The 22304-nt window shown below is 42.0% G+C and overlaps 2 protein-coding genes across 8 annotated transcripts in view; one reads left to right on the plus strand and one right to left on the minus strand.

Annotated features, from left to right (window-relative positions):
* The window catches only part of PPP2R3C (protein phosphatase 2 regulatory subunit B''gamma), a 37145-nt gene extending 18526 nt beyond the window's left edge, over window positions 1-18619 (minus strand). Inside the window, exons 1-7 of the mRNA XM_017858522.1 lie at window positions 18181-18619; window positions 13219-13346; window positions 6236-6340; window positions 5528-5640; window positions 4196-4293; window positions 3358-3428; window positions 2027-2051 (exon numbers count right to left, since the gene is read on the minus strand). Coding sequence (XP_017714011.1) covers window positions 2027-2051; window positions 3358-3428; window positions 4196-4293; window positions 5528-5640; window positions 6236-6340; window positions 13219-13346; window positions 18181-18238 — 598 coding nt within the window. The 5' untranslated portion in view covers window positions 18239-18619. The remainder of the gene's footprint in view (window positions 1-2026; window positions 2052-3357; window positions 3429-4195; window positions 4294-5527; window positions 5641-6235; window positions 6341-13218; window positions 13347-18180) is intronic.
* PRORP (protein only RNase P catalytic subunit) overlaps window positions 10765-22304 on the plus strand; it is a 159122-nt gene continuing 147582 nt past the window's right edge. For 2 of the 7 annotated variants that reach the window (XM_017858726.1, XM_017858699.1), the window contains exons 1-2: window positions 18600-18909; window positions 19199-20476. In XM_017858726.1, the coding sequence (XP_017714215.1) occupies window positions 19497-20476 (980 nt within the window). In that variant the 5' untranslated portion in view covers window positions 18600-18909; window positions 19199-19496. Of the gene's footprint in view, window positions 10786-18599; window positions 19158-19198; window positions 20477-22304 lie in introns of those variants that run through there. The other 5 variants (XM_017858735.1, XM_017858740.1, XM_017858707.1 and 2 more) reach the window with 4 other exon arrangements.

Here is a 22304-nt window from a genome sequence, read left to right on the forward strand (position 1 = left end):
AAAAAAAAAAAAAAAAAAAAAGAAAGAAAGAAAAAAGAAAAAAAGAAATCTGGGCAAAACAGATTGTAACAAAGTAAAACGTGAGCCCTACAAGCTTAGAATAATACCTGCCCCCAAATAAATGTTTATTAACTGCTTAACAAGATTTAATAAGTGAATTATACTTTGTATACTCTACTCAGATTATAAATGTTGGTCTGGAAGCCACTGTCTTTCAAATTAGTAAGACACAAAGCCTGGGTTTCAAAAGGCAATGGGCCAAGAATGGATGAAATACTTTGAGAGAAGTGTTTTCTTTCATTGAGAGAAGGGGAAAATTATTCCTTTTTAGAAACAACTATAGAAGTACACTGTTTCTCTTCTCTCCCGTTTGCCCATCTCTCTTTCAATCTTTGTTTCCATACATGGAAAGAGGCAAGACAAACAATAACAGGGGACCGTTTTTATAAATCAATATTGCTGTTTCTATAAATCAAGTGAACTGCTAACAAGAATTCTCAGAGCTAGAGAACTACTACAGTTTGGGACCTGACCTCTAAACAAGTACCAACAGGTGGCTAATTATGTCTTCCTTGCTAGAAAGAGATGGCCAGAAGCAAGAGCCTTTTATTGTCAAGTTGGTCTGAACCTTAAAGAGAATTGTAGTGTACCCCCTTGAAAGGTTTTACAGTATAACTAACTATTCAGAATGAGCTAACAGATTCTATCTACAGAAATCTAGACAAAACAGAATGCAACAAATTATAGCAGGAACCATACAAACTGTAACAAGAAATTTACATTTAACTCATATCTGAATAATTATTTGATTAATTAACCTAGTTTCTATTCATGCCCAACTCCCTTCCCCTCTCCCCTACAACCTTAAAAAATGCACTGCATATTTGGGAAAAAAGCCTGAGGTGAAAAATAAGTCCATATAATTTAGATACCCATATTTAGAAGAAGCATAGCCATTTGGGCCATGAAGTTATAATTATCTGTTGATAACTTGGCCTAATTACAGCAGTGCCTAATAGGAAACAAGCAGCCTCTTGGTAACTGACCTAGCAACCTTACACCCAGAGGTGGGAATACAGTCACATTCATTTTCTCTCTCATATTTTCTTTTTTCTTTTTCTTTTGAGACATAGTCTTGCTTTGTTGCCCAGGCTGGAGTGCAGTGGCGTGATCTCAGCTTACTGCAACTGCTTCCTGGGTTCAAGTGATTCTCTTGCCTCAGCCACTCTAGTAGCTGGGATTACAGGCATCTGCTACCATGCTCAGCTAATGTTTTTGTATTTTTAATAGAGACGGGGTTTCACCATGTTGGCCAGGCTGGTCTCCAAGTCCTGACATCAAGTGATCCACTCACCTTGGCCTCCCAAAGTGCTGGGATTACAGGTGTGAGCTACCGTGTCTGGCTTCTCTTATATTTTCTTAAAAAAAAAAAAAAGGTGCGGGGAATTCTTGGCCCTTTAAAAAATAGTGACAAACTGATATGATTCATGAATAATCAAGAGTTTTCAGTAATTTTAAATGTTAAAATGCTACATTCTTTTATTTTCCCCTTTAAAAGATTTTTTTTTTTGAGACGGAGTCTGCTTTTGTCGTCCAGGGTCAAGTGCAACAGCCTGATCTAGGCTCACTGCAACCTCTGTCTCCTGTGTTCAAGCAATTCTCTTGCCTCAGCCTCCCGAGTAGCTGGGATTACAGGCGGCCACCACCATGCCTGGATAATTTTTGTATTTTTAGTAGAGACAGGGTTTCTCCATGTTGGTCAGGTTGGTCTCGAACTCCTGACCTCATGATCTGCCAGCCTCAGTCTCCCTAAGTGCTGGGATTATAGGCGTGAGCCACCGTGCCCGGCCAAAAGGCCTTTTTTTATTGTTAAAGTTTGAAGAAAAAGAATCTAAAAAGGAATTTGTATAGTCAATATGCATTGAACACTTGTTTAGTAACACATGTCATTTATTAAAAAAAAAAAGAAAGAAAGAAAGAAAAAACCAAACCCCAAAACAGAAACATCCTGTGTCTCAGCAAAAACTATATGGAATCAACACCACCGAGGTCTGTGGAAAGAAAAAGAAAAATCTGTTCCCTTTGCTCTGCTGGAAGCTGGAAGGTGCTAGGCCCCTGTGTAGTAGTGCATAGAATTCTAGTTGCTTTCCTCTCTTGAGCGCAGAGTATACTACGTCTCCATGTGAATATGGACAGTAAGCATTTACCAACTTCTCCTTGTCTACCGTCTCTTGTTTAAAAAAAGAAAATAAATTTTACAAAATGGGGTTATAGAAGGTCAGCAAAAGGTAGGTTTGAAACGTTTGGATAGTTTAAAGTGAGCATTTTGACAGAGTCGCTTTTCCTTTGGCATGTTTAATTGTGATTTTTAAGGGACATCTTGCATGACATTTTTAAAATAAATTCTCTCTTTTTTTTTTGAGACAGGGTCTCCCTCTGTTGCCCAGGCTGGAGTGCAGTGGCGCAATCTTGGCTCACTGAAACTTCCGCCTCCTAGGTTCATACGATTCTCCCACCTCAGCCTCCTGAGTAGCTGGGATTCCAGGCGTATGCCACCACAGCCCAGCAAGTATTTCTATTTTTAGTAGAGACGGGATTTCACCATATTGGTCAGGCTGGTCTCACACTCCTGACCTCAAGTGATCTGCCCACGTTGGCCTCCCAAAATGCTGGGAGTACAGGCATTGGGAGTACAGGTATGAGCCACTGCACCCGGCCAATATATATATATTTTGTTTTGAGGCAGAGTTTTGCTCTTGTTGCCCAGGCTGGAGTGCAATGGAGCTATTTCGGTTCACAGCAACCTCCACCTCCTGGGTTCAAGTGATTCTCCTGCCTCAGCCTCCCGAGTAGCTGGGATTACAGGCATGTGCCACCACAGGTGGCTAATTTTGTATTTTTAGTAGAGACAGGGTTTCTCCATGTTGGTCAGGCTGGTCTTGAACTCCCAACCTCAGGTGATCCGCCCGCCTCAGCCTCCCAAAGTGCTGGGATTACAGGTGTGAACCACCATGCCCAGCATAAATCCTCTCTTAATGATGACTTTAACCCTGCCACTCCATAGGAGAATCAGTAGAATCTGTAGGATCTTATTTGGAATTGACATTCTCTATTGTAATTTTGTTTATTTTTAAATTTGTTTTTTGTTTCACTGAAAAGATGATGTTCAATTTTAAAAGTTGAAAGTGTACAAGTTGCTTTGTTACGGTAAAACTAAATATGTACATACAAACACACACAAACAGAAATAAAACAAAGTATTATATGAATAGCCTGTAATCCCAACACCCAGTGATAACTAGTTTACATTTTGATGTCTATAAGAGTTAATATAATGTCTATAAGGTTAATACTTACAGATTCCCGAAGGTATCCCTGCCCAGCGACATCATATAAACTGAGTCCTATTCTTGTTTGATGAAGCCAAACTGACAATAAACAAGAAAATGAAACGTAATTCTTAAGATTTATCCTTTAGATATGAAAAAGGAGATAAAGAGCTAGATTTGAGATGAGCTAATCTAGTAACTCTAAAAACTATTTCTTCTCGCCACAAAATTGCTTGAAACAAAAAACTATAGAATGGCAGAGTTCAACAATTCTATCATGACTAAAGCTATAATAAAACTGACATCTTGAAGATACTGTTCTTTACCAATTAAACTTGGTGTTCCACCCAACAGGGACAGCTAGTATAATGTTATGCCTTCAATGAAGCTGCTTTTATTTCTGAGGTTAATTACAGCAACCAATTATTAAAGATTGTATACAGTAGGCTTTCACAGATTATTATGGCACTTGTAGGAATCATAAGTCCAAGCTGTTTAATAGATGCTCCTTGAAACTGATATCACAGTTGTGGGTTTGAAACTATCCTTTCAGTCAACTCAACTTGTAATATATTGGTAAAATAAAATTATCAGTAAATTGAAATTATTTCAAATCACCATACATTAAAACCCTTGGTTTAGCTCTTAATATTTTTAGTCTACTATTATCTTTAAGATACATGAGGGTTTAAAACTTTTGTTTTTTTATGATAACCTAAGTTTATGTAACACATCTTGGTCAAAAGAAAAGAAGGTCTACTTCAAACTTAGAGTGATTTCACATGGAAGAAATACTTATAAAAGCACAGACCAAAAACCTACTTGCTTCCCATATAAGGAGTTCAAGCACAGTAAAAATGAATCACCTTTTCTCATGACATAATTAAAGAACTGCATGATGGAAATTCTTCCATATGAATCTGTATGAAGGAGTTTAGCAAAGACTTTTGCTGTGAAAAATTGCCTAAGAAAAGAAAATAAAGATTTAAATGATCATAAGAGAAAATGCCTTCTACATAAAATTAGAAAACGGCATAAATTCATACAATTAAAAAATGAAAGAACAATAGAGACTGCTTAGAATTCAAAAACTAAAAATATTAAGCCCTACTTTTTTTTTTTTTTTTTTTTAAGAAACAGATTTGGCCGGGCACAGTGGCTCTTGCCTGTAATCCCAGCACTTTGGGAGGCCGAGGTAGGAGGATCACAAGTCAAGAGATCGAGACCATCTTGGCCAACATGGTGAAACCCCGTCTCTAGTAAAAGTACAAAAAGTATTTGTATTGGTTATTTATATTGTATTATACTGTATTTATAATTATAATTTTATTATATTTATAGTATTTATAATTATAATATAATTATTAATAATAATACATTATTCTTACTTGCACTTGGGAGGCTGAGGCTGGAGAATCACTTGAACCCGGGAGGCAGAGGTTGTAGTGAGCCGAGATTGTGCCACTCCACTGCAGCCTGGCGACAGAGCAAGACTCCATCTCCTGGCCTCAAGTGATCCACCTGTCTTGGCCTCCCAAAGCACTGGAATTACAAATGTGAGGCACCATGCCTAGCCTAAGTCATAAATGTTTGCTTTTTTTTTTTTTAATTAAAAGTTTTATTTTGCAGAGATGGGCATGTGAGTCACAGTGCCTAGCCTTGCATTCTTTTTTGTTTGCTTTTGTCTGTCTTAAGGCTGAAAGTGTCATAAACTATATATGTACATTTTTTTGAGATGGAGTTATTTAATAACTTCATACCAATGTGATTTTTTGACGGTAAATAATTTTATTAAATTTCATTAGTAACTTGACTCAAATGTCATACCATTTACTTCAATTAATATTTGAGGATTTGTTTATTTTTTTTAAAGGCAGGGTCTTGCTCTGTCACCCAGGCTGGAGCGCAGTGGCTTAATCACAGCTCATCCTCCCAGGCTCAAGCAATTCTCCCACCTCAGCCTCCTGAGTAGCTACAGGTATACACCCCCACACCCAGATAATATTTTTATTTTTAGTAGAGACAAGATCTCCCTAAGTTGCCCAGGCTGGTCTCAAACACTCCAGCTCAAGCAATCCTCCCACCTCAGTCTCCAAAACTGCTGGGATTACAGGTGTGAGCCAGTGTGCCTGGCCAATATTTGAGGCATTTAAAATGCTTAACATAACATATTCTTTTGTTAATTATATTATTCTTACTTGCACTTTGCTCCAGCCTTTTCACCAACCTTCAAAAAGTTTTCATAATTGATCATTGCTTCCTCTCCAATCATAGGTGGTGTCTGGTGTTTGTCCAGCAAAAACCATAAGTTCTTAAGAGAATTGTGGAAGTGAAGATGTTATAAGTTAAAAACAACAAGATTTTAAAATGTAGTTAAATGCGTGCTTTCCACTAAAATGATAGTTTGTTACCAAAGTCAATATTAAGATAAATCTCATTTCCTATTATCTTTTTGATTACTAACAATAAAAATAACATGTATTGAGTGCCAACTAAGCTTTTGATATACACTTCCTCTTTAATCCACATAACTCTATGATATAGTTAGCTATCCCTACTTTAGAGATGATAATCCAAGCACAGAGATGTTAAGTCCATTGCCTAAAGTCATATAGCAGGGCTGGGATCTGAACCGCTGTAGTCTGACCCTACAGCAGTGGTTCTCAACCTTGGCTGCACAGTATAATCACCTAGAGCCTTAAACAACAACAACAAACAACACTATTTTTGGGGTATATGACCTATGTAAACTCAGCGGCTGCTTCTGGTGGGAACTGCTGCTTCAGAGCTTATGCAGTACCACTCTGTAGTATGGACTCCATTAGGCACCAAGAAATCTTGCATGATTTAAGTAGCACAAATGAGAAATGGTTAACATCTAAAGCAACTTTTTGCTTCGTTCTTACCTGTAACTCTTCATTATCTAACAGTTCTCTGCTTTTTCTTTGTAGAAAGACAGCTCTTGATTCCTCTCTTAATTTCTGTAGTAACACTTCATCTTCAGCAGGAAGCTGAAAATACAACATAAATTTCTACATGTAAATTTTAGACTACTGGATCCTGTAAAATGTATGTGGTCTCATAAAATAACTGTATGCCACAGCCTCAAATTATTTCTTGTATCTCACCTTAATTGTGCTTAACATTTGTTTAACAAAAACTGATCCACAGAGAATCAAGTGATCAGCAAGGCTGGATCTCTGCCCTGAAAAAGCTATTCTAAAAGCTAGTCTAGTCCAAGTTTCATTTTATTTCCTTAAAGCACTGTGTTTCCATTGTCACCTTAGAATGATATAGAATTGGCTGGGTGCGGTGGCTTCCTTAGAATGATACAGAATTGGCTGGGGGCAGTGGCTCACACACCTGTAATCCCAGCAGTTTGGGAGGCCAAGGCAGGTGGATCACGAGGTCAAGAGGTCGAGACCATCCTGGCCCCGCCTCTACTAAAAACACAAAAATTAGCTGGGCATGGTGGCATGTACCTGTAGTCCCAGCTACTCAGGAGGCTGAGGCAGGAGAATCGCTTAAACCCAGGAGGCGGAGATAACAGTGAGCTGAATTGTGACACTGCACTCCAGCCTGGCGACAGAGTAAGATACCGTCTCAAAAAAAAAAAAAAGATATAGAATTAAATGAGGATTAACTGAAGACTGACAATTTCAAAACCACCTTTGCAAAATTATAACACTGAGAAAATGATGACAGTGAAAGAGATCTGACCTAACCAACTTCATCTTGTTTTTAACCTCCAATCTGCCCTTGGTCATTCCTGGGCATGGGCCAAGATATTAATAAATTTGGGAGAAATTTAGTTTATGATTTAAATGGTAATAGCTCATCCCCAAACTAAACTGCCTTTGTAAAACTAATGAAAGGCCACCAGGTCAGGAGGATGACAAAGACCAGAATTCTGCTAAGATGGAGGCCAGTTAAATGATTAGCAGTCATTATTCCAGAGGTCACAAAAATCTGCAACATCCTCAATTACTCCTGTAAATAACATCACTATTGTAGTACACAGGACCGGCCTTTTGAGATGTCCTCTCAGGCTTTTGCACTTCTGACTACCCAGTGGCCCCTCTCGGACCAGCCACTCCTCTGTGGCCCCAACCCAGAAGCAGACTCAGCACACAAGGACCAGGACTGTTTTTCTATAACCCTGTGATTGCATCCCCAACCAATCAGTAGCACTCATTCCCTAGCCCTCTGCCTACCAAACTATCCTTGAAAAACCCTACCCTCCAACTTTTCAAGAAGGCTGATTTGAGGAATAACAAAACTCCTGTCTTCCATTTAGTTGGCTCAATGTGTATTAAATTCTTTCTCTGTTGCAATTCCCATCTTGATAAATTGGCTCTGTCTGGATAGCAGGCAAGAAGAACCTGTTGGGTGGTTCTCACCTATAATTCTTCTTGTCCAGCAAAAACCATTTATTCTTCTTGTCCAGTTTTAGGAAAGTATGCCTGTTGAGATTGGATCACCTTCGTTCTTGGAGATGGTCAAGGCAGTGCCTATTATGTTGGCCTCCCAGGCAAGAGGGTTTGTCAACTGGGGTGATTTCCATGAGCAGAGCTTTAGAATGACTCATTCCAACCTGACTTAGAACAATCTACTTCATTTCTTCTTTTTTAAATTAATAATAGAGGCAGGGTCTTGCTATGTCGCCCAGGTTGGTCTTGAGCTCCTGGGCTCAAGCAATCCTCCCACCTTGGCCTCCCAAAGTGCTAGGATTACAGGCATGAGCCACCACACCCAGTCAGAACAATTTACTTTAAAGAGTTCTTCTTCCTCTTCTACATCTTAGACCCATTAAATGTACCTCAGTACACCTTAACGTCAAAACTCAGGGTTATGGTTTTTATCTTTCATTTCCAGGAACTAAGATGCCATCCCTCCCATCAGAAGGAACAGAGTTAAAGGAGTATAAACCAAAAATAAAATTCTAAGGCTCCCAGCCATCTGAATGGTCTTCCTCCTCAGTCAGGGCCCTTAAAATTTAACCTGAGAGACTGTTTCAGGGCATGATGGGAAGTGAGGGTCAAACATGCCTTATTATACCTCTCTGGCATTAACATCAACACAGACTTTAAGTCTAATAAGAAACATTTTGCAAGCTATTCTCTCTGAAGCCTGCTGGCTAAAAGCTCCACCTGCATGATAAAACCTTGGTCGCCACAACCTCTTAACTTAACCCAGACATTCCTTTCTGTTTGATCCCTGGTCTTTAGAGAAACTCAGCCAAGTGTCAACCAGCAAATGTTTGAATTTACCTGTAGCCTGGAAGTCCCGCTTCAAATTGTCCCACCTTTCTGGACCAAACCAATGTATTTCTCAAATGTATTTGATTGATGTCTCATGCCTCCCTAAAACGTGTGAAACCAAACTGCACCCAAACCACCTTTGGCACATGTTCTCAGGATCTCTTGAAGGCTATGTCACAGGCCATGGTCACTCATATTTGGCTCAGAGTAAATCTCTTCAAATATTTTACAGAGTTCGACTCTTCGTCAACAGAAGAAACATTAGGAGGTGGGGATGGGGCTGCAGTTGGGGCTGACTGAGATTGTGTTCTAGTGACTAGTTAACCAGCTAATCAGCGAAGGAAAGAACTGGTGACTCAAGATAATAGATGTTTTCTCTGAAGCAGTGGGGACCACGGAGAGGAATAAGAAAGAAGGGAAAGAACTTTTTTACAAATCCATAGCTGCAGACAGGAAACCATCTAAGATCTAGAGGTGGCCCAAGAGAGAAGTGACACGAAGACAGGAAAAAAAGGAGATTCCCTCGGGAACCAGAAAAAGAAGGCAAAGGTTTGGTCCTGGAAGTACAAGAAAGTTCAGTCCTAGCCTCAGGAATGGGATCACACCATTCCTATCCAAGAGCTGTTAGGAATGACACACAGTAGGAAAGGGGGCTTGGGTCAGCTCACTCCCACTATGGCACTCTTTCATGCATTTCCACTGATTACAAAACCCACGCCATCATCTCACTGACACCACAATGTCTGAACCATGCCTTTTACTCAAAAGAATTCCAGTAACTAGCCTTAGGAGATAACCAGAGTTGTGGAGTGGGTGTCCTATCTAGGGAAGGAACACTGAACAACTGATTTAGAGCCGTGTTGCCCCTAGCCAGACCAGGTAGCCCACTGCTCAAGATAACCATAGCAACCAGATAATGCAGACCCGCATACTCTACCCGATCTGCTTTGCCCAGCCCAGCCTGCATACCCCACCCTAATATCACTCCCTGATTTTAAAAAAAAAGCCCTACCAGCTCTTTTCAGAGAGTCAGGTGCTCTCTCTCCCTTTTGCATTGAGAACCCAAGAACTTGTGTTCAAGTAAGATATTATTTAAGAATCCAGGTTAAATGAGATAATACAAAGGGCTCTGTGTGGGAAAAAGAAAGAGAGATCAGACTGTTACTGTGTGTATGTAGAAAGAAGTAGACATAAGAGACTCCATTTTGTTCTGTACTAAGAAAAATTCTTCTGCCTTGTGATACTGTTAATCTGTAATCCTACCCCCAACCCTGTCCTTGCAGAGACATGTGCTGTGTCTACTCAAAGTTTAATGGATTTGGGGTTATGCAGGATGTGCTTTGTTAAGTGCCTAAAGGCAGTATACTTGTTAAAAGTCATCACCATTCTCTAATCTCCGAGACACAAACACTATAGAAAGCCGCAGGGACCTACGCCTAGGAAAGCTATGTATTGTCCAAGGTTTCTCCCCATGTGATAGTCTGAAATATGGCCTTGTGGAAAGGGAAAGACCTGAAGGGTCTGTGCTAAGGAGGATTAGTAAGAGAGGGAGGAAGGCCTCTTGGCAGTTGAGATAGAGAAAGGCATCTGTCTCCTGCCAGTCTCCCGGCAATGGAATGTCTCGGTGTAAAACCTGATTGTATGTTCTATTCACTGAGGTAGGAGAAAACAACCTTAGGGCTGGAGGTAACGTGCTAGTGGCAATGCTACTTTTAAAGCCCTGAAAATGTTTATGGAGATGTTTGCATATGCACATCAAAGCACAGCACTTTTCCTTAAACTTATTCATGACACAGAGATCTTTATTCATATGTCTCCTTGCTGACCTTCTTCCTACTATGACCCTATGGTCCTGCCACTTCCCCTCTCTGAGATGGTGAAGATAATGATCAAAAAATACTGAGGGAACTCAGAGGCCGGGCCGGCTTGGGTCCTCTGTATGCCGAGCGCCGGTTCCCTGGGCCCACTTTCCTTTCTCTATACTTTGTCTCTGTGTCTTTCTTTTCTTAAGTCTCTCGTTCCACCTGACGAGGGAAACGCCCACAGGTGTGGAGGGGCAGGCCACCCCTTCACTCTGCAGTGCTTAGACACTCAATAAATGTCAATTCCCTTCTCTCTCCCCTAGGTTATCAAAAATATTCAGTTATCTAGCTGCCCCTGTTTAAGAAAAGTGTGAAATGCAAAAAGCAGTAAAGGTATGTATGATGTAATCCCATTTAAAAAAATACACTGATACCCACAAAAATATGTAGAAAGATTCATATAAAATGTTCTGTTTACATTGTTGGGTGATGTTGTTATGGGAAGAGATCAACTTGTTTAGCCATATTTTTTTCCTTTTCTACGATAAATATAGGCTAGCATTACTGGCATATGATTCTTAAAAGGTTGAGAAGTATATAGTATGTTGGAAGGTTTCCAACAAAAAATGTTCAGTGAAAATTTTGCACTTGAAGAAATAGTTCAGTATCCAGATAACTCACTTATATAAATACATTAACCTATAAGAACACCACTTAAATAAATGTTTACTATATTTGCAAATAATGTTATAATTAATAGAGTTAGAAGGTAACAGGTTCAAGGGACATCCAGCTAAGATTCCAGTTAACTTGTATAGTGGTTACATTTTCCATAATACTAAATAGATATTTTTTGGTAGACCTCACTTTCAGGTATAAATAGCTTTCTTTTTTAAAAAATAAATAAATAAAATTTAAAAAAAAAGATGGGGTGAGCCTGGCACAGTGGCTCATGCCTGTAATCCCAGCACTTTGGGAGGCTGAGGCAGGTAGATCACCTGAGATCAGGAGTTCCAGACCAGCCTGGACAATGTGGCAAAACCCCATCTCTACTAAAAATACAAAACTAGCTGGGTGTGGTGGCACGTACCTGTAATCCGAGCTACTTGGGAGGGCTGAGGCAGGAGAATTGCTTGAACCTGGGAGGCAGAGGTTGCAGTGAGCTGAGATCGGGCCATTGCACTCCAGCCTGGGCAACAGTGAGACTCCGTCTCAAAAAAAAAAAAAAAAAAGATGGGGGGGGGGGGGTCTCACTATGTTGCCCAGGCCGGCCTCAAACTCCTAAGCTTAAGAGATTCTCCCTTCCTCACCCTCTCAGAGTAGCTGGGACTACAGGTGAATGCCCTACCATACCCAGGTTGTAAACAGCTTTTTTTCTTTTTTCTTTTTTTTTGAGATAGGCTCTTGCTCTGCCACCCAGGCTGGAATGTAGTGGCATGATCGCAGCTCACTGCAGCCTCAACCTCCTGAGCTCAAGTGATCCTTCCACCTCAGCCTCCTGAGTAGCGGGGACTACAGGTGTGCACCAACATGCCTGGCTAAGTTTTTTTGGAGAGACGAGATCTCACCAAGTTGCCCAGACTGGTTCTCAAACTCCTGGCCTCAAGTGATCCTCCTGATTTGATGGCCTCCCAAAGTGATAGGATTATAGGTGTGAGTCACTGCTCCTGGCCAACATTTTTTTTTTTTTTGAGACAGGGTCTTTGCTCTATCACCCAGGCTGGAGTGCAGTGACCCTATGGTAAATAGCTTTTCTTAAGGTCTATTTTGTCTATATGTCCCTTCAAGCCATTTTCAGAGTTTTGGCACAAGGAAAGAAATAGTCAAGTGAAATTCCTTTTTGTTTGTTTGTTTGAGATGGAGTCTTGCTCTGTCACCCAGGCTGGAATGCAGTGGCGTGATCTCAGCTCACTGCAACCTCCACCTCTCAGGTTCAAGAGATTCTCCTGCCTCAGCCTGCTGAGTAGTTGGGATCACAGGTGCACACCACCACTCCTGGCTAATTTTTGTATTTTCAGCAGAGACTGGGTTTCACTATATTGGTCAGGCTGGTCTCGAACTCCTGACCTCGTGATCCACCCACTTTGGCCTCCCAAAGTTCTGGGAATACAGGCATGAGCCACCATGCCTGGCCTCAAGTGAAATTCTTTAAGTTTTCCATTTTCAACCGATTTTTTGGTTTAGCCTTGAGTAAAATTTTAAAACTTTATAACAAAGTGTTGTATACCTGATAACACAATCCAATAGAATACTTACTACTAACATCTATAATAAAAATTAGAAAAAGCCGACAGTTTAACAACTTTGTGTTTACATACCCACTTAAATCTAAACTTGGGGTTTTATTGGGCTCAAAATGTTTTATAATAGTGATAAGATCAATTACAATAAAATAATAAAATACAAAATTTAAAATATAATCCTCTATTTTAAAACATAAAATTCTGGTCCTATTTTTAAAATTACTTTTTTCTGGGGGTGGGGGGACAGGATCTAACTCTGTTGCCCAGGCTGGAGTGCAGTGACACAATCACGGCTCACTGCTGCCTCGACCTCCCGGGCTCAAGTGATCCTCCTGCTTCAGCCTCCTGAGAAGCTAGGACTACAGGCATGCATCACCATGTCCAGCTATTTAAAAAAAAAAAAATTTTTTTTTAGAGATGGGGTCTTGCTATGTTGCTCTGGCTGGTCTCAAATTCCCAGACTCAAGCAATCCTCCCACCTCAGCCTCCCAAAGTGTTGGGATTATAGGTATGAGCCACCTTGCCTTGCCAAAATTGTATTTCATTTTAAACTCTGCAGGACATTTGATTAGACACTACTTACCCTATAATAAAACCGGGGAATGGTCTTATAGAATTCATTTGTGTTTTTTCTACCTCCTTTCCATTCGGAGTAATATTTTGTAAATAAATCCATTTCTTCATCTTTTAATTCTTGTTCACTTTTTTTTTCTGGTAACAAAACAGATTAAAGGGAGTACTTTTAAAATCAAGCAGTACTTTTACTCAGGTCATCCTATATATTAATAATTTAATTAAAATAGTTGCAGTGCCAAAAATGCCTTCACAATTGTGCTTAGACACTGAGCATATTAACTTTTCTGAAATACCAAGAATCACTATCTTCTACTGAAGCAGCCTCCTCTACATCTTCAACCATTTCTCAGCATGCTCCTTCTACTTCTGTTTATTGCTAAAGCTAGTCTCTTCCTCAAGTCATTACCTCTCCTATAGGACTCTGTAGAGTGCTCCTAATTCATTCAATGAAAAGAATTTACTGAGCACCTACTATGTGCAGAGAGCACTGTAGTAGACACGGAATGAGGGGTGAGCAAGACAGCGCCAGTCCCTGACCTTATGGAGTTTCAGCTTCACAATCACTGTTTCTCTACCTAATGTAGAGAAAACAAACAAACAAAAATCCTCTATCTGAAGCTCAAAACTCAGGGCTCTATTACCCTGCAACTCGCCTGCTATTGGCACGTGGCTGTCTCATTCAGCCAATTCCTCCCCACTTATTTGTGGACTACAGTGACCGGTATACAGTGCTCTTCACAAGGTCCTGCAATCATTTAGGACAAATAAACATTTATGTGGGTGACCATGGGTCCTGCAACTCTAAAGACTTTCACCTCCAGTTCATTCTGCCACTTGGTTCTACAGCAAGATCACAGATTTTACTTGTACCTTTTCTGAAATCTTAAGCTCAAATATACTCTCAGATCATCCTTTCTGGTAATTCAAAACCTCACTGCCATAGCATTTCCACTTCAGCCTCACTGAGCTCTTGAATTCTGTGATCTGTTTTCTCAAAAGTTATTTTACTCTTTCTGGTCTCATTTCCTTCCCAACAAGCCTGTAATTGTTTCCTTGAATTCCTTTTATGACTGTATTTCTGCTGCATCTGTTAATAAATTTTTTTTTTTTTTTTGGAGACGGAGCTTCGCTCTTGTTGCCCAGGCTGGAGTGCAATGGCACAATCTTGGCCCACTGCAACCTCCGCCTCCCAGGTTCAAGTGATTCTCCTGCCTCAGCCTCCTGAGTAGCTGGGATTACAGGCATGTGCCACCACGCCTGGCTAATTTTGTGTTTTTAGTAGAGATGAGGTTTCTCCATGTTGGTCAGGCTGGTCTCGATCTCCCGACCTCAGGTGATCTGCCCGCCTCAGCCTCCCAAAGTGCTGGGATTACAGGCATGAGCCACTGTGCCTGGCCTATTATGTTAATTTTTAACTTTAGACCAAACTTATAAGTTAATTTCTTTACTATGGCTCAGTGCTGTTGGAGAAAACTGCTAAATTTTTCAAGTAAAATCAAGACTGACAACTGACCACTGAAGTTAACAATATGGCGGTCAATGATGATTCTTGACAAGCAGGAATTTGAGACGAGTACAGATTTAACTAACAACTGTTTTAACAAATATTGCTGTAAGGGGAACAGAAAAATGAGGAATGGCTAGAGGTGGAAATTAAGTCAAGAAAGTTGAAGACGGGAGAAATACCAGCATGTTTATATGCTGATGGGAATGATTAAAGAAAAACTGATGATGCAGGAGAAGGGATAACTGCAAGAGTACATCCTGCAGCAGGCAAAAATGGAATCTACTACAAAGGATAGGATCTAGTACACTGATGAAGGAACCAGACTTAAGCAGGTGCTGTACAACCTATATAATTTGCTTATTATTTATTTCTCTCCACACCAAAGTATAAGTTCTATAAAGACAGGGATTTTTGTGTGTTCTAAGCTACAATGGTACTTGGCACAAAACAGGCATGGAATAAGTATCTGCTAAAAGAATGTAATGTGTTCAAGAGTTAAGGGGTCAAAAAAGCACATAAAGTACAGGTACCTTCTTTTTGTTTTTGAGACCGAGTCTCACTCTGTCACCTAGGCTGGAGGGCAGTGGCGTGATCTTGGCTCACTGCAACCTCCACCTCCTGGGTTCAAGTGATTCTCCTGCCTAAGCCTCCTGAGTAGCTGGGATTACAGACACTTGCCACAACGCCTGGCTAAATTTTGAATTTTTAGTAGAGACAGCGTTTCACCACGTTGGCCAGGCTGGTCTCGATCTCCTGACCTCAGATGATCCACCCACTTCAGCCTCCCAAAGTGCTGGCATTACAGGCGTAAGCCACTGTGCCCAGCCAAGTACAGGTAACTTCTTTGAGAAGTTTTCCTACAAAGAGTGCAGAGAAATGCAGCAGAAGCTGGAGAGGGATGTGGGATTAAATGACTCTTTTTTTTTTTTTTTGAGATGGAGTCTCATTCTGTCGCCCAGGCTGGAGTGCAGTGGCATAATCTCAGCTTACCGCAACCTTTGCTTCCCGGGTTCAAGCGATTCTCCTGCTTCAGTCTCCCAAGTAGCTGGGATTACAGGTGCGCACCACTGTGCTCGGCTACTTTTTGTATTTTTAATAGAAACAGGGTTTCACCATGTTGGCCAGGCTGGTCTTGAACTCCTGACCTCAAGTGATCCGCCTACCTCGGCCTCCCAAAGTGTTGGAATTACAGGCGTGAGCCACAGCGCCCGGCCCAAATGACTTTTTTTTTTTTTAAGACAGGGTCTGACTCTTGTCACCCAGGCTGCAGTATAGTGTCATGATCATAGCTCACTGCAGCCCCAAACTCCTAGATTGAAACAAACCCTCCATCCTCAGCCTCTAGAGTAGCTAGGACTACAGCGGTGCACAACCACCAGGGCTAATTTTTTTACTTTCTATTTTTGTAGAAACGGTGTTTCACGATGTTGCCCAGGCCAGTCTCAAACTCCTGGCCTCAAGCGATTTTCCCATCTTGGCCTTCCAAAGTGCTGGGAGTGAGCCACCCGGCCTCCCAACAACACTCCCCCCACCCACCCACCTTTTAAAAAGATGGGTGATATTAACAGCACACTTGTGCTGGTGAAAATGATCCAGCAGAAGGAAAATCTGACGATGTATGAAAGAAAGGATGAGGCTGGAAAGAAGTCAGTGAATACAGGAAAAAGAATGCAATCTAGTGGTGGAGTGGAGGGACTCTTAAATAGGAGCATGGACAGTTCATCATTTTAACAGTGAAGCCCGAGTGTATGGGCACCTGTGGGGTTGTGGGGCTGAAAGAAATGTTAAGGGGGACAGGTGAGGTTCTCCTTTGACTGCTTTTTTTGAGACTGAGTCTCGCTCAGTCGCCGTGGCTGGAGTGCAGTGGTGCAATCTAGGCTCACTGCAAGCTCTGCCTCTCAGGTTCAAGCGATTCTCCTGCCTCAACCTGTGGAATAGCTGGGACTATAGGCGCCCGCCACCACAACCGGCTAACTTTTTTTTGTATTTTTAGTAGAGACGGGGGTTTCACCGTGTTAGCCAGGATGGTCTCGATCTGCCGACCTCGTGATCCGCCCGCCTCAGCCTCCCAAAGTGCTGGGATTACAGGCCTGAGCCACCGCGCCCGGCCAACTGATTCTCCTTTCTTAATGATATATATATTAAAAAAACAAGTTCATCAGCTTAAAGAAAGAAGTGCGTAGGGCAGACTGCAGGTGTAGGAGATGAGAAGAATGGACTGTAAAAGCGCCTGGGCGCTCACGTCTGTAATAGCAACACTTTGGAAGGTGGAGACGACTGCCTGAGGCCAGGAATTCCAGACCAACCCTGGCAACATAGCCAAGACCTCATCGCTACTAAAAATAAAAAATTAGCGGATGTGGTGGCGTGTGCCTGTACTTCCAGCTGCTTAGGAGGCTGAGGTGGAGGATCCTTTTGAGCCCAGGAAATCGAGGTTGCAGCGAGACGTCACTGTGCCGTGCACTCTAGCCTGGGCAACAGAGGGAGAGCCTGTATAAAAAAAAAAAAAAAAACCAAAGTGTATCTAGGGAAACACAGATTGGCAGTTTGGGAGATGAAAATGGAATGTAGGAGAATGAACGTCCAGGAAAACACAGTAGACATGACCGAAACACCTACTTTAGATTAGTGGACAGGTACTAAAAGTGAGATAACTCGGCGGGGCGCGGCAGCTCACGACTGTAATTCCAGCACTTTGGGAGGCCGAGGTGGGTGGATCACGAGGTCAGGAGTTTGAAACCAGCCTGACCAATATGGTGAAACACCGTCTCTACTAGAAATTAACCCGCCGTGGAGGCGCGCGCTTGTAGTTCCAGCTACTCCAGAGGCTGAGGAAGAAGAATCGCTTGAACCCGGGAAGCGGAGGCTGCAGTGAGCTGAGATGCTGCCACTGCATTCCAGCCAGCCTGGGCGACAGAGCAAGAGACTCCGTCGCAAAAAAAAAAAAAAAAAGTGAGACAGCTCACCAAGGTTCTGTTTTTCTCCAGCCACTTTCAACAGCCCTTAGTGAGGGTGTGGAATAGGAAAGCTAGATTTAACGAGGTTAGTTAATAAGCAATGTGAAGGAGAAAAAAAAAAAGGAAAAATGGATTATGAAATATAAAATGGATTAGGAGGGAAGCAAAAAGCGTGACAGTAAAAAGGCGGTAGGACAATTACAGGTCCTGGTGGGGTTGAGGCGTTGTTGGATCCGGGGTTCTAAGTTATTCTTCACAAGTTTAGATTAAGACCATGGAAGTCAGTGACTAAGGCTAAGTTTTTCGTTCCCCCAGACTCTGTCCCAGGAAAGTTTGGGTCAACCCGATCGGGATCCCTAAAGCACATTCCACTCCGCCTCCTTTGTCGGGAGGTTTCACAGAAGCGGAAAGTGCGGCTCCCCCTTGCTCCTCCTCCCCACCTCCCCACTACCTCTAGGAGTTTAGGGCCGGGCCATCCCAACGGGCGGCCCCTCCCAAAACTCACTGTTTGGACGGGTGTTGGGCGTCGCTAAGCGCCGACGAAGAACTTCTTTCCAGTCCATGGCCGACTCTCGCGCAGCAGCTTCTGCATTTGCTGTTTCCTACCTGCTCCACCCCTACCAACTCAGGCGTCAGCACCGCCAGGCCCCGTAAAGGTTAGGAAGGCCGCTCAACCACCATCTTGAACAAGGGCGGAAGTCTTGGCTAAAGAGGCAGAAACAATTACTGTCACTGCCGCGGAGAATACCGCTACCACGCTGACTGGGGGAAAAGCTATGAAAGAGATGGAAAATGGTTCTCCTTCAGGAGGCGTCCCAAGTTCACCAAGCCAGATTTTAAAGGCCAGGATAAGCCCGCGTTTTCCTTTATCGAGCGCCTTTGGCGCGTGCGCACCACGTGACCCAGGAGTTAATTGGTTCCGGCTTGAGGGAAGCGCTTTCACAATTTCTTTTCATTGTTCATTTCGGATATCTGTAAGCCCTCCAGGTCCCCTGAATGTAGTAGACGCTTCAGCAGCCGTCTCGTACCCCTTTTGCCACTAAATGCTTCCAAATTGCCTTTTTTCCTCGCCGCCAGGCCAGGCGGAACGCCTAACTCCGGATCAGTCTCGTCAGTCGGCGGGGGTGGCGCGGTGCATAGTGGGCACTGTAGTTTCCGCCGCGTTTATGGCCACGTTAAGCCTGAGTGCCGCGTTGAGTTGTTGAATGAAGTGAACTTCGTTTGTCAGCGATAGGTACACAGTCTAGGCAGCGCCCTTCCTGGATCTCTCTTCCTTTCAGCTCTTCACTCCGCATGCCTCCATCGGAGGAGCTTTGCGGTCTTTGGAGAGTTATGCAGGGTGAGGGCCACTAGACTTTGACTTTCGCCGTTGTTGCTGGTGGGCTGGAGTTGGAGGCTCCTGGATACGGTTTTGGCTTTATACCGCCTTTCTAGCAAGCTTCCCGTGGGAATCTGTTCCTTTTCAGGACAACTGTGATCCACGTGAGTAAAACTGGGCGTTCCTTCTTGTGCTTTTTCCTCAGGTTCATGAACTGGAATGTAAGAGGCACCAGAGGATTCCTGCTCTGTCCCCTGGTTTGCGGCTTTCGACGTTGGACATCCCCGGATTGTTGTTTAATAGAGAAAAGTCACCTGCCTTCTTGCTATTAAGTAACCCCAAAAGCAGAACTTTGATTTGTCTGTAAGGAAGAAACACAAATCTTCTTTTAAAAAGCTGCACTTCGACTCTCCACCGCCAACCCCCAATCCCTTTAATTTTGCTATAGAAGAGGATTTTTTCCCAACATTTTTCTCACTATCTGGTGCTGATCTCACTGCATAATGACTTTCTATTTGTTTGGTATTCGAAGCTTTCCTAAGCTTTGGAAGAGCAACTCATACCTTGGGCTAGGCCCAGGGCACTCTTGTGTCTCTCTCTTTCTTTCAGACAGCTGTGGCATCAGGAACCAACAGAGGTTGTTTTCTCTTAAAACAATGTCTCCACAGAATACCAAAGCAACGAATCTGATTGCCAAGGCCAGATATCTCAGGAAAGAGGAGGGCAGTAATAAGCAAGTTTCTTCTGTTCCTCATTTTTTTTCAGCTGGAGCAGCTAAGAAGAGATCACAGATGAATCCTGAAAGTAAAGATCATGCCTTGCCACCTGTGAGGAACACTATTCAACTCCCAACACAACCTTTGAATTCAGAGGAGTGGGATAAACTTAAGGCAGATTTCAAAGGAAAGACCAGTTTTGAAAGATGGATCATTTCACAGATGGCTAACTGTCATAGCTCTGTAGATGTGGCTAAATCTCTGCTGGCATGGGTAGCAGCAAAAAATAATGGTATAGTAAGTTATGATTTACTGGTCAGATATTTGTATCTCTGTGTCTTTCATATGCAGACATCTGAAGTTATTGATGTCTTTGAAATTATGAAAACCAGATATAAGACTTTAGAACCTGGAGGTTACAGTCTTCTCATCCGGGGATTGATCCATTCAGACAGATGGAGAGAATCATTGTTGCTGTTAGAAGACATCAAAAAAGTTATGACTCCTTCTAAAAAGAACTATAATGACTGTATCCAGGGAGCTCTCTTTCATCAAGATGTAAACACAGCTTGGAATTTGTATCAGGAATTGCTAGGTCATGATATTGTTCCTATGTTGGAAACTTTAAAAGCTTTCTTTGATTTTGGAAAAGACATAAAGGATGATAATTATTCAAATAAACTACTAGATATTCTTTCATATCTAAGAAATAATCAGCTGTATCCAGGGGAATCATTTGCACACAGTATAAAAACATGGTTTGAGAGGTAATTTTGATTTTTTTATATGTATGTTTTTATTCTTTAATTTTTTTTTTGAGACAGGGTCTTGCTCTGTTGCCCAGACTGGAGTGCAGTGGTGTGTTCATAGCTCCCTGTAATCTCAAACACCTGGCCTCAAGTGATCCTCTCGCTTCAGTCTCCTGAGTAAAACTACAGGCATGTGCCACCATACCTGGCTAATTATTTTTAATTTAATAACTTAATAAACCTCAAAGTAGCCACTCTTTTTTGTTGTTAGTTGCTGAGAATCATTCTATTCTGATTATACTTTTTTCCATCTCTTAGTAAGGTTTATTTTCTCTTTAGGACAAAATTTTCTCTCTTTAAAAAAAGTAGCAGCATACATAATTTGTGCTAATCTTTACCCATCACATAAAAGTGAAATTATATGGCACTTTTAATTTTTATATATTTTTTTCCTTTTAGAAGGATCATTAATTTTGTTTTCTTAGGCATCTAGTATGATGTGAGTACTTAATACTACTTATGGCCAGTGTTCATAGCAAGAAAAGAATATAGCATTTGACTGGAACTGTCTCGGGCCATATTAGTGTTTTCAGAAGTTCCTCTAAAAATGTGATTATGTGCTTGTATTTATTCTGCCTACTCACTGTCTTTTTTTTTTTTTTTTTTTGAAGACGGAGTTTTGCTGTTGTTGCCAGGCTGGAGTGCAGTGGCGCGATCTCAGCTCACTGCAACCTCCGCCTCCAGGGTTCAGGCAATTCTGCCTCACACTCCCAGGTAGCTGGGATTACAGGCATGCGCCACCACGCCCACCTAATTTTGTATTTTATTTTTAGTAGAGACGAGTTTCTCCATGTTGGTCAGGCTGGTCTCAACTACCTCAGGTGGTCCGCCCGCCTCGGCCTCCCAAAGTGCTGGGATTACAGGCACAAGCCACCGCACCTAGCCTCAGCTTACATTTCAAAGGTGAGATTATAGATGACAGATAATATAAATAAGCCATATCATCCGAGTTGTTGAACTATAGCGAGTAGACAGAATAGGCCGGGCGGATCACCTGAGGTAGTTTTTCTTTTTTTTTTTTTCTATATCATGTTTACAGAGCTTTGAAGTAGTAATTATGCTTAATTATCTTATTGAATATCAAGGGAGGAGCCCGGTTGTGAAAATTTTTGAATACCAAGGAGTTTGGATTTTATTCTCTGATCAAGAATGCTGAATATGGCCAAGTACTGTGGCTCATGCCTGTAATGTGAGCACTTTTAGAGACTGAGGTGGGAGGATAGCTTGAGGCCAGGAGTTCGAGACCAGCCTGGGCAACATGGCGAAACCCTGTCTCTACAGATAATACAAAATCTACCCTGGCATGGTGGTGTGTGCCGGTAGTCCCAGGTACTTGGAGACTGAAGCAAGAGGATCACTTGAATCTAGGGAATCAAGGCTGCAGGGAGCTGTGATTGTGCCATGCACTCCAACCTGGGTGACAGAGCAAGACCTTGTCTCAAAAGAAAAAAAAGTGCTGGAATGGAGTTTTACAAAGGCAATTGCCAAGTGAGAAGAGTAGATAGGAGAGGGATTAAGATTGAAAACAGGGAGATCTGCGTGAATACAATTTTAGGTTTAGGTGAGAGATGATGAGAATTAAGAACTGAGGAAGGAGAGAAGGCAGTAGAATCAGAAGAACTGATGGTAATATGTGGAAGAGGAAGGAGGAGAGGATACATTGATTGAACAAATACATCAATACATAGCTTTTGAATGCTTCCAGGTAGGCTAGGCATTGCAAGTGTTTTATAAAATCTTTTATGACATTCTCAATTTAATTGGGAGTAAAATACCACACAGTGAA

The sequence above is a fragment of the Rhinopithecus bieti genome, unplaced genomic scaffold (assembly GCF_001698545.2).
Source record: "Rhinopithecus bieti isolate Rb0 unplaced genomic scaffold, ASM169854v2 scaffold_2435, whole genome shotgun sequence".
In the NCBI taxonomy this organism is placed as follows: Eukaryota; Metazoa; Chordata; class Mammalia; order Primates; family Cercopithecidae; genus Rhinopithecus; species Rhinopithecus bieti.